At 27.2% G+C, this 13,087-nt stretch overlaps 1 protein-coding gene across 11 annotated transcripts; it reads left to right on the forward strand.

The window, feature by feature from the left end:
- Positions 1-356: 356 nt before the first annotated feature.
- Positions 357-5,850, forward strand: LOC119603590 (guanine nucleotide-binding protein subunit beta-1). Of its 11 annotated transcripts, none has more exons than XM_037955656.1 (3): positions 357-549; positions 1,846-1,997; positions 2,251-5,850. In XM_037955656.1, exon 3 carries the CDS (start codon positions 2,444-2,446, stop codon positions 3,464-3,466), a length of 1,023 nt encoding a protein of 340 aa, XP_037811584.1. In that variant the 5' UTR covers positions 357-549; positions 1,846-1,997; positions 2,251-2,443; the 3' UTR covers positions 3,467-5,850. The 11 variants fall into 11 exon arrangements, with proteins under 11 accessions (XP_037811584.1, XP_037811578.1, XP_037811586.1 ...); XM_037955650.1 differs by having other exon boundaries at positions 362-549; positions 1,711-1,997; XM_037955658.1 differs by having other exon boundaries at positions 364-587.
- Positions 5,851-13,087: the final 7,237 nt, after the last annotated feature.

The raw sequence follows: 13,087 nt of genomic DNA on the forward strand, positions 1-13,087 counted from the left end.
TATTATTATGTATTATTTTTGATTAGTTCAAACATATTTCATATTCCACATACTCTGCGTCGCTCAACTTAATTTAGAAGCATAATTTGTACATAAAAATAAGAACTTTTCGAGACCATTTGAAACAGTTTTTGAAATTTTGTGAATAAACATATTAGGCAAAACAAAAAATAATATAATATACGTATTTTAATTGCAGTCATTTGGAAGTTAATCATAAATGTTAATACCGTTACAAATTTCTTAAAAAAATTAAAACTTTACCGGCTTACAGTCGTTTTTTGGTATCACTCGCCGACGCCGTTAATATTTGTCGCCACAGTACTCTGAATACAACCCTAAATAAATGTTTCGTTAAAAAGATTATAGGTGTTGGCCAATCTGTCAAACAAAAAGTTTCGCTGTACGTCCGCGGTGTGTGTGTAATAGAAGAATTTGTTAGCAAAAATATTTTTTAGCTTGTAATAAACAATAGTTTACAATAAAAATTAACAAATAACATAATAATAGTGTAACAAATAAAAACAATTAGCATAATTTGCACAAAACGTAAGTGTGAAAAGTGTCAGAATAATCCCAAGAAAAAGGTGTGAAAAATGAATATAAAGTCAAGAAAATCGTACATATAGATATGAATTTTTTTTATTGCATATGAAGAAAAAAAAATACTCTACTTCTGAGAATTTTCAGAGAACATATAGAAAAGAAGCAAAAGAAAAAATAAGTGAAAGAGTAATAAAAGTACTAAATTGATTTTCTGCTCTATATTAAAACAATACATTCATCTCGTTCTCGCCTTTTTTTGGTGCCAGAGCCTAAGTTAAGTGTGTGTGTGAATGAATGAAAGGACTGTATATTTGTAAAAATGTTTCGTTAAATTTGTATTGTTTCTCTCTTTTTTTCGTTTCGTTCGTTGGTTTCGTTGTATTATTAATCAAAAAGTTTTCCCCCCTTTAGTGGTGCAAATTGCAATTTTGGTGTACCAAAAAACTAAAAGTGAAGAAAATCGAAGTCAGTGAGGAATATTTTTTGTGTAAATTAATTCGTGTTTTAGATAAAAAAAATTCTAAAAAATTATTTTTACTTTGAAACAAGAAAAATGTAAAGTTTTTCAGGTGTTTGTTATAAAAAAATAGTCATTTTTAATGTTAACTGAACAAACATGAAATAATAGAAAAATTGAAATGAAAAATTCTCACCCCTTGTCTTAAAATACGATCGAACTCGGAACGGAATTGTAGAACAGTTGGAAAAAATATATGTATTAAAAGAGGCAGGCATTAGAAAAAATATTGTATTTTTTAATCAGTGTTGCCACAAGTGAAGCTAAATTAAATACATTTTAAATATGAATATGAAAATAAATTGATGAGTTATTAGCTACAATATTGAATATTATTATAACTAATTTATAATTACAATTTGTGGTTAAAATGCTAGTATATGTATACACAGAACAGTAGTATGAGACATCAGTCATATTGCTAAGTAAAGAAATTTCAACTGCAATCTGTGCTATTAATAATTTCCTTTGTATAAATGAGTTCACAAGATTTGCTTTATAATTAGTATTAAAAATTATTTTTTTTTTCTTAAATTCGTTCATAAGGATTTACTATTTTCCTTTATTGGTGATTTTCTGTAATTTAGTATGAAAATGTGGCAGCACTGAATAATATATATATATACATACATACACTTAATAAATAGGCAAAGTAAAGAAAGAGCACAAAAATACAAGTGTTGGATAAAGTGAAGAGGACGTCAAACGACGACTACGACGAACGAAGCAAAAAAAGGGAGAATCATTTATACAGCAAGCAGCAGTTTTTATTTTTTCAACAGGAGAAGAAAATCGAAACGAAAAAAAGAGGAGAACTCCCAGGCAATTATAAAAAAAAGAAAATTTATCATCATTGGACTTGTGAAAAAGGCACAATTTTGGATGGAAATTAAAACTTAACTACACGGCTACAAGTGAAATATAACAATTTTAGGTAAGTGTTAAAATATTTCCATAAAAAGTTTAATTGATATGAAAAATTTTTTTATAACTAACACCGCACCTTTTCATTTCTTTTTTTTTGTACTCATTTACCACCACCCCCTCCTCGTTCGACTTCATCGTCGTCATATATACAAATACGATACAATACAATATGAACATCATCTCAATCTCACAAAAAAAAAAAAAAATGAAAAAAAAAAAAATATTTGCGGCCTTCTTCCAACCAACCACCACCTTTAAAGATATAGAGATTTTCACCATCATCATATAAAAAAAAACTGAAGAACAGCAGTAGTAGTAGTAAAAAATTGGAAAAACAAAAAATAAAAAAATACAGCAACAGCCACTCTTTTTTTTATACAAAAAAATCATTAAAAATAATAATTCTATAATATAAAACCCCCCAAAAACTATTTGTAAAAAATCGACACAAACATGAATGAGTTGGATAGTTTGAGACAAGAAGCCGAGACCCTTAAGAATGCCATACGTGATGCCCGTAAAGCGGCTTGCGACACAAGTCTGGTTCAGGCGGCCTCGTCATTGGAACCCATCGGTCGTATACAGATGCGCACGAGACGTACACTTAGAGGCCATTTGGCGAAAATCTACGCCATGCACTGGGGCAACGATTCTCGGAATTTAGTATCAGCTTCTCAGGACGGCAAACTGATTGTTTGGGATTCGCACACCACCAACAAGGTCCATGCCATACCACTGCGTTCGTCGTGGGTGATGACGTGCGCGTATGCGCCCTCCGGCAGTTACGTCGCCTGCGGCGGTCTTGACAACATGTGTTCAATTTACAACCTGAAAACGCGCGAGGGCAATGTACGAGTCTCTCGTGAACTGCCCGGTCATGGTGGCTATTTGTCATGCTGCCGTTTTCTGGACGACAATCAAATCGTCACCAGTTCCGGCGACATGACATGCGGCTTGTGGGACATTGAAACCGGCCAACAGGTAACATCATTTCTGGGACATACCGGCGATGTAATGGCTCTATCGCTGGCGCCCGGCTGCCACACATTCGTGTCGGGCGCCTGCGATGCATCCGCAAAACTGTGGGACATACGAGAAGGTGTCTGCAAACAGACCTTCCCCGGCCACGAGTCCGACATCAACGCCGTGACATTCTTCCCCAACGGTCAGGCGTTTGCCACCGGCTCTGACGATGCTACTTGTCGTCTATTCGACATTCGCGCCGATCAAGAGCTCGCCATGTATTCGCACGACAATATCATCTGCGGCATTACATCGGTGGCATTTTCAAAGAGTGGTCGTTTGCTGTTAGCTGGTTACGATGACTTCAACTGCAATGTTTGGGACACAATGAAGGCCGAACGTTCGGGCATACTCGCAGGTCATGATAATCGCGTTTCTTGTCTGGGTGTCACCGAGAATGGTATGGCAGTAGCAACGGGTTCATGGGATTCGTTCTTGCGTGTATGGAACTAAATACCAACTTAAAATTTAAGTATAATACAGCAACAACAACCACACATACACACAACAACAAAAACAAAAGCCTACAACAAAATGAAAAAGAAAACTATTTACTACTATACTACATTATAGTTTAAACAAACAAATAAATAAATGCCGTGGTCACTCTACAACACAACTACAACAACAAACAGCAACAAAAAAAAGTCAGGTTTGAGGATTTTTTCTGTCAAAAGGGACATGCAACCAACCAACCAAACAAACAACAACAATATATTATATTATATATATGTATTTGTATTTCTATATATAAAACATAGATTCTTATTTTTTATTTTTTAATATAAACAACACTAGTCTTTAAGTTTTGAGTATTTCTTGTAACCAAACAAATCTAATAAGCTTAAAACAACAACATCAACAACAACTTTACTTCTTTTTCTTAAAAACCAAAAAAGAAAATTTATATAAAAAAGAAGAAAATAATATTTTTTTCCTAATTTTTTATAATGGAAATTTTTACGTACAATTTTTGCACAAATCTTATTAAAATATATATAAAAAAAACAAACTGTAAACTTATAACTTATTAAGAAATACTCAATATCTTGTTTTATTATAAAAAATCAAAAATTAGATGATTGTTTACTGTTTTTTATTTTTTTTTAGTTTTTTTAACATTTATTTTTTTCTCACTTAATGTGTAAGCTTGAAAATTTAAACAAAAAAATGTAATAAGAAGAAATTACATTATAAGTTTTTTTTTCCTTTGTTTGTTTTTATGGACCACCAGCCACAACAACAACATACACACACACAGTATTTCCTAACTACTACATACATATATTTACATATTTAAACACTACTATTTAAAAATAAAAAAAAAAAAAAACAAAAAAAAAATTTTTTTTTGTAGTTTGCTAGTTTGTGGTATTTTGGAGGAGTGTCCTGTCGAAGAGAAGTTAAAGTAAGGGGAACTTTTAGAAGAGTCTTTGGTTCCTTACCAACTGTTAGACAATCCTGTTAACTTTTTTTAAAAGAAATTTATAACTTTCAGATTTCATTAAGACAAAGTAGAAATTTTTGTAAAAAATGTAAACAAACATGAAGTTAGATAGTTTGAGACAATAAGCTTAAACTCTTATGTATGATATATGTAATGCCCATAAAGTGGTATCGTTAATGGAACTATTCTTTCCTAGACAGATGAGCACGAGACGTATATTTAGAAGCCATTTGGGAAATACTTATGCGCTGCAGTGGGGCAATAATTCACGGCTGGCAAACTTCTTGTTTGTAATAAAAAAACGACTTTAGGTACGCCAATAACTTCTATCTAAAGCCACTACTTTAGTTCCATTTTCTTATTCAAAAAGTAAAATTTTTTCTAACGAAATTTTAAATACTAATGCTATTAACAGGATTTTCAATCATTGGTAAGGAATTGAAAATCATTAATTTTTCCTAAATTAACTCGTTTTTATCTAATCAGTGTTTAACATATGTGGATTATTCCTACAAAATAGAAATCTATAGGCAACTCTTGTTGTATATTCTTCACTTCTCGATAAGTTTTAAAAGTCGAGCAAAGTAATAAATTTATTTTAACAAAATCCGCAAGACTTTTTGAAAGAAGAAAACTTTTGAAATATAACGTATTTAGAGTACAAGTTTAAATATTTCTAATTTCATTTTTAAATACTAAGAAATTACTTTGCAGTACTATTTGCTCTATATGTATAAGTAAACTCTCCAAAATGTTCTAATCAAATCGAAACTTTTGGAATTTACCACTTATTTCAAATATGCGATTTCGATTGAAAAGGCCATTGCACAAAAACGACAATATTTTTAGCATAAAAGTTCTTTTTACGCACAAATTTAAAAAAAAATTTACTTTTTTTCTAAAAGAAAATATTCATAAAGTAAACTAAGTAAAATAAAAAGTTAAAACTTCGGCCCGTGTATTGCAGAAGACTACTTTTTATTAAAGAAAAAGATTTTGAACTTGTACTAGAAGAAACTTTAAGGACAACTAGCTTATAATTTTGAAAATTTTACATCGATAAGGAGTTTTTAATAGATCAAAGTGTTTAAACTTGTATAGAAGATGACGAAAACTATCAAATTTTTCTAGGTTTAATATTTTAAAACATTTTTAATTAAACTATAAGTAAGGATTTACTTGTGCTTGATAGGCTGGTGGTTAAAGTTTATGAAAAACAACAAAAAAAAAACTTATTAACAAAAATCTCAAAAAAAAAAAAATTTTCTTACTATGCTTTTTCTTTGCTTAAACCAAAAAAAAATAAATAAATATGAGAAAACTACTTTATTGTACGTTTTGAAACAAAAACAAAATCCCAATAAATTATTTAAAAATAGCTTAAAACAAACAACAAGCGTCCTTTTTCTAATTAATAACATAAACAAGAGATGAACGCAAAAGAATTGTGTCCTCAAGCTAAGCTTTCAACACATACAAACACACACATATATATATACAACAACAACAACTATATATTTAAATAAAAATTTAATATATTAATAAAATTACCAACAAATAAAATAACACGCGCAATTTACACGCACATATTGAGTTTAAAAAAAACATAAACATGCATACATACGTACAGAACTAAATACTGCAAACAACACAGAAACAAACACTCAAATACACATTATACATACATAACGACATACATATTCAAGCAAACAACTTATAAACAATTAACTTACATAAATTACATAAAACAAAAAACAAAAAAAAAAAATTAAATAAATTATTTATGAAAAAGTGGTAAATAAAAACACGTCTCGTCGACATTGCAACAACAACAAAAATCATCTTTAAGAACACAAAAAAAAAACAAAACAAACCAAAATATACTTACGAACGTATATAAAAAAAAATTTATAGGAAATTTATGATAAAAAAAGGAAGATTTATAAATATAATAACTAATTATAAAACAAATTATATTATACAATAGAGAAAACATAAATAAGTTTGTCTAAAATGAAGAAAAACAAAAATCTCTTAAATTTAACGATCATTATGAAAATACATTCTCACACAGCAACACATACATACTTACTACATATTGAACCACCAATAACAACACCCTAACCAACTACCCACCACCCACAGCCTGTACTATATCAGTTACATATTTGTGAAACACTCAGTAAAGAATGAATGATTTCAAAAGTTTTTTTTTTTAACGGGGAGTTGTTTACATAGACAACCGATTCGATTTGAACAAAGTTTCGCAATTTTTTTTGCCTAGATTGTTAATAAATTTTATGAAAATGCTTTGTTTTGAATAGTTTCAGTAATTAACTCGGGATTTATGAAACTTGTAAGCTTTCGTTCCGATTTCCGTCTATGTGTACGCATGTGTGTTGAAAATAATTTCCAAAGATAATAATTTCCAGATATCATTTTCTGGTTTTAGATTTTCAACTAATTTATCTGACAAAATTCGTACAAAATTTAAATAAAAATCAAAAAAGTTTTTAAAAAATTGTTTATAATAAAGTATTTCAACCTGCAACTATTATTTTAGATTACATCGAAGAAATAGACCTACTAGGGCCACCATTGGGCTTTTGAAAACAAAGTTTATATTCGAAATTTGTTTAATTTTTCCTCGAAAAAAGAACGATTACCGAAAAATTGTATACCTTTTTGAAAGAAATGTTTATGAAAGCTAAGAAATTAAATGAAACTTTCAAGTTTAGTGTTAAAAGCAGTTTCCTGAGCTTCTTCTTTCGAAACGGAAAAAACCAAAATTAAAACATTGGTGACATAAGCATTGCTATTAAACTATTCCAAAACATAACATTTTCGAATTACTTTTCAAAACCCTTGCCGGAATTGAAAACATTTTAAAACTTTTTGCATTTAAAACTTTGAATAATAACAATTTGGCTTACAAAGAAATATTTAAGATTTAATAATTAATTTGCTGAGTGTTTAGAAAAAACAAAACTAAACAAATTGACAGAAAAAAATAAAACTACAAATCATTTACAATTGTTAATTCTTCAACTTAAATTGAATATACGAAAATGAATTCAATTGAATTTGTTTTTTTTTACATTTTTCTTAATTACACTAGCTACCGTAATGAAACAACAACAAAAATAACCATAAATTTTGAAATTATTATCATTTTAGCAAAACGTCATATAATTTTGTTTATTAATTTTTTTTATAGAGACTTACATATTATTATATATTTAACACAGAACCAAAATTTAAAAAAAATATATATTAAAGAAAGAGATAAAAAAACAAGATAAAGCATTTACAAAACCACAGCAAGTTTATTTAAATAAATTTAAAGAAAGTCCTAACAACAAAACCACTTCAACAACAAATAACAATGAATAATTAATTTATTAAGTCTTATAAAAAAACAACAACAACAAAACCAAAACAATTTATTAATATAATAATAATATTTAATTATAATAATAAAAAAACAAAAATCATACACTACAACTTTATAAAAATAAAAAAAAAAAATGAAAACATTTCGTATTTAAGGTCTTTAATTTCTAAAAAAAAATAAAAGTAAATTTAAAAAAATAAAAAATATAAACAAATTTTATATATGCATAAAAATCCTTATTAAAAATTAAGTATAAATGAAAAAAAAAACTAAACGTAACTAAATTTATATAAAAAAAATAAATTAAAACCACAAAAAATATATATAAAAATAAATTAAAAATTAAGTGAGTATAGTAGGAGCAGAATATGTGAAAAAAAAACAAAACAAACAAACAAAAAAATGTCCCCCATAATTTACTACAAACAACAACAACATTACATTAAAATCAAACTAAAACAATGGGTTAAATGCATTATTAAATATATACCATAAACACATACTTACATACAAACCTACAAACATACATACCCTACAAACAAATAAACAAAAAACCTATTTCTTCTACATTCTGTTATAATTTTTGTATTTCTGTTTTTTTTTAATATGAGTTTAAATCAAATCTCATATTTTTATGCTACAAAAACAACCATTTCCTCTTTAGTATAGTCAAAAGCAAAACAAAAATTACAAAAAAATGAAAACAAAATATAAATAAATATAAAACTATGTATTTACTACTTAATTTATTATAGAGGGCAAAAAAAAAAAAACGCTATAATTAACCCATTTTAAACCAAAATAAATTTTATTGTTACTTGTAAAATATTATTCAAAAAACTTCTTTTAAAATTAAAAAAAAAAAAATCAGAAAATTCTAATTGTTTTAATCAATTCAATCTAATGAAACCTCAAGAGTACAGACTATACACTAATCCTAAGTCCATTCTTTAGTCCAGACAGACTTAAATTATAAAAATATTCGACTATAGTCCATATTATACACTATATTCCTGAGTTCGTACTATAAATCATAAGTTCAACTACAGATCATAGCCCAGTATGGACTTATAGTAGTATAGAATGTACTATAAGTCCAGACCAATTTATATACTTTAGTGCAGATTGTAGCCTGCCCAAACTATATTTTACTCTATAGTCCAAAGTATATACAATAGTCCACACTATAGAATGTAGTCCAGACTATAGTAAAAACTATAGACTATAATAAAGACCTCAGACTATAGTCCAGTCAATAGACTACAGTTCAGTATATCGTCTAGATTATAGACTGCAGTACAGACAGTACAGACTATTAATAGTAAAGGCTATAGACTATATCCCAGACTATAATGGCCAACTATAGTCCAGACTATTGATCATACTCTATAGACTATAGTAAGACCAGTGGCCGGCAATCGTAGTTACCAAATCAATTCACAACATTAATTAAAATAAAATTTGCAATCAGTATCCATTCAGCTTTCAAAATAATATTTCGAAATGTTCTCTTTGGGCCCATTACTATTTGAGGGTCTACTTATATATGTAAATTTTTGACAATTGTTGGTAGGACTAATGATATTTCTCCCTACGATCCTAATACAAAATCTCAAAAATACTGAATATTCTTTGTTATTAGGCGTTTTAAGAATGAGTAGATTCGGCTTGGTTTAAATTAAATCGGACTAACAATATAATCTGTACAATTTATTGGATTAAGAATTAGAGTTTAGTAACAAAGTAGTCGGAAATTTTTATTAAAAATACTAAAAAATTATAAAAATCTTCTAAAACTTTAAAATTATATTGAAAATTTATGTTAAATTCACAATAATTACAACTTTCTGATTTTTTTTTTTTTAATTTCAATAATTTGTAAACAAAACAAAAACTTTAAATGTTGGGGCTCAATATTTAACAAAATTTAAAAACTTTAAAAATTTCCAAAAATTAAACATGAAATTTGCCACAAATAATAAATGAAAAAAACTATAAACGCATTCTTATTACGGGATAGCGCAGTTTTTTAAATATTATTTGCATATTTTATAGGATTTTATTCTATTTATTCAAATAAAATAAATTTTATTTAAAAATAAAATCTATATTAAAAAAAAATATACAAACAGTTGTTCTTTTTCAATTTCTTTAAAAAAAGGTTTTTATTATAAATTAAATTTGTAAAAATTCTAATATTTTGTAATAAATATGGTTTGTATTCTTTTTAATATTTTTTTTTCTTTTTTATAGATTTTTTAACATACCGTTTAAAATGGGTTAATTTAAAACTATTTATGTATGTTTGAACAAATTTGTTTATTTACTTGTGCCTTTTTTATTTGTTTTTTTTTTTTCGATTTGTGTGCTAAAAAACCATCAATCTAACTTCTTCATTTGAACATTGTACTAATTGAAATTAAATCTCACGTTTTAAACTATAATATCAACAATAACAACTTAAAGTGAAGGCCCTTTATAACAGTTAAAAGTGTGACAAATTGAAATACATATGTACATACATATGTAGTGTTTTGAATTTTAACTAATGTATAGCCTATCTATTCTAAATACAAACTTTATATTATATCCAACTTAAAAGGGCAAAATCGTAAGAATATATAATGACCATAGACTATAATTCAGACTATAGACTATAGTCCTAACTATTCACTGTAATCCTGATTATAAAGTTCAGACTTTAGACTTTTGTACAGGCTATAGACTATAGTCCAGACTACATACTATAGTCCAGACTATAGACTGTAGTCCAGACTATAGACTATAGTCCAGACTATAAACTATAGTCCAGACTATAAACTATAGTCCAGACTATAGACTATAGGCCAGACTATAGACTATTGTCCAGACTATAAACTATAGTCCAGACTATAGACCATAGTCCAGACTATAAACTATAGTCCAGACTATAGACTATAGTCCAGACTATAGACTATAGTCCAGACTATAGACTATAGTCCAGACTATAGACTATAGTCCAAACTATAGACTATAGTCCAGACTATAGACTATAGTCCAGACTATAGACTATAGTCCAGACTATAGACTATAGTCCAGACTATAGACTATAGTCCAGACTATAGACTATAGTCCAGACTATAGACTATAGTCCAGACTATACTCCAGACTATAGACTATAGTCCAGACTATAGACTATAGTCCAGACTATAGACTATAGTCCAGACTATAGAATATAGACTATTGTCCAGACTAAAGTCGAGACTATAGATTGAAATCCATATTATAGTCCGGGCTGTATATCTACACAACATAGTCTATATTATAAATTTTAAACAATAAACCAGACTATCGTCCAAACTGTGGACAATAGACTAATCCAGATTATAGTCGGGGCTGTATATTCTACGGTACATAGTCCAGTTTATACACTTTAGTTCAGAATTTAGACTACAGTCCAGACTATCATTCTAAGGACTATAATCCAGACTGTAGTCTATAATACTGACAATAGGCTATAAAATATAGTCCAAACTATAAACTTAGTCCGAAATATAAACTATAATTCATGCTATGTGCTATAGTCCAGACTATCAGCTATACTCCAGACTATGTAATATAGTCCAGACTATAAACTATAGTCCAGAGTATAGATGATACTATAGATTCGGATTCAGCGCAGCATTCAGATTTTGTCGGCCTGTAAATTTGACTTACTTACAAAATATTCAAAGCATTAAATCAAGGTTTTATAAAATAATCAAATTACTTTAGAAGAGATCTGAATCACATTTTGAATATAATGAAACCATGTGAGAATGTGAGAGAATGAAAAACGAACAAATTTATCATGAAATTTGCCATTAAAGTAGTTTACCTAATCACATAGCTGCGTTCATATCAATAAAATCTCTATCTAACTTTTTTTATATCTAAATTCTTATACTGATAATGTTTTAACTACCGATTAAAATGTAAGAACTTTTTTAAATAAATGAAAAAAAAAAATGTCTGTTTAATTATTATAAATTGGTCCTTCGCTTAAACAGTTGCTATACATTTTTAGTAATTCGCTTATTTAATAATTATGTTTATATTTATGGCTTGCTGTGATTTGTAAATGTTTCATAAATTTATAATATGTTGCAATTTTCTAAAAAGGAAAATTTTTAAAAGAAACTTTTTGAAAAAATAAACTTCAGAAAACAATTAAAAAACAGCCAGCCAAAAAAAAAACTTCACCAAATCTTTTTTTTTTTTTTGAATTTAACAATTAAAAATTTTCTTTTGAAAAATAAACGCACACAATATATTTTAAAGAAAATCAAAAAGTGTGTCCTAAAACTTTTTAAGCCATATTAAATTTAAGTCCTAACACGCACATTTTACGCATTACATACATATATAATTCTAATATTTTATAAAATTAAAAACATTATATATTTTATCTATTATATTTTCTTTTGGTTTATAATTATATTTGCATTTAGAATACTGTTATATGATTTTTATTTGTTTTTGCAATTTATAAACTATGTATTATTAAAAAAATTTTTTTATATTATATATGATAAACAAATATACTATTTAAAAATATATATAAAAAAAATTATCATTCTTATGTAAATGTATTATTTATCTATTATTTAGTGTTAATTTGTTTTTTTTTTAATTTCACTTTATTTATATTTTTAAACTTGTTTGTTGTATTTCATAACTTTTTCGCTGTATCAGAGTTTATTTATATGTATAAGTATATTATTATATATTTAAACTATATATATCGTTTTTAAAATTTATTTAAATACATTAATTTTGTTTGGCGTTTTTCTTTTTTTTATTTTGCTTAAAAAAGTTAGTATTTTATGTGTGTGTTAGTTATATTCATTCATTTATAAAAGTAATAACAAACAAATATGAGCGATTTTTTACAATTTTGTTTAGAAATGTTTAAAGAATTTTCTGCTTCACTGTAGCTTGTAGATTTTTAATTTACTAGTGCAGTGCAGCCGGCAGATTAAGCATAGCGCTGATGAGAGTTGTCTTATAAAAATCTGTTAATTCAAAACAAAATTTATTTTGAGTAAATTTTCAGATTTTAAAAGGCCAGTTTTGTGGGTCTATTTTTATGATTTTTTTAAAATGTATAGTCATTTTGAGGTTTTTAGATGTTTTAATTTATGGCCGATCTATATTTAAGGAGTTTTCGAAGAGTCTGGTTTATCATTTAAACTTGACTATAATTGAGACTATA

This window comes from Lucilia sericata, unplaced genomic scaffold, assembly GCF_015586225.1.
Source record: "Lucilia sericata isolate MDLA Ls3-8-SP2 unplaced genomic scaffold, ASM1558622v1 Contig000314F_arrow, whole genome shotgun sequence".
Taxonomy (NCBI): Eukaryota; Metazoa; Arthropoda; class Insecta; order Diptera; family Calliphoridae; genus Lucilia; species Lucilia sericata.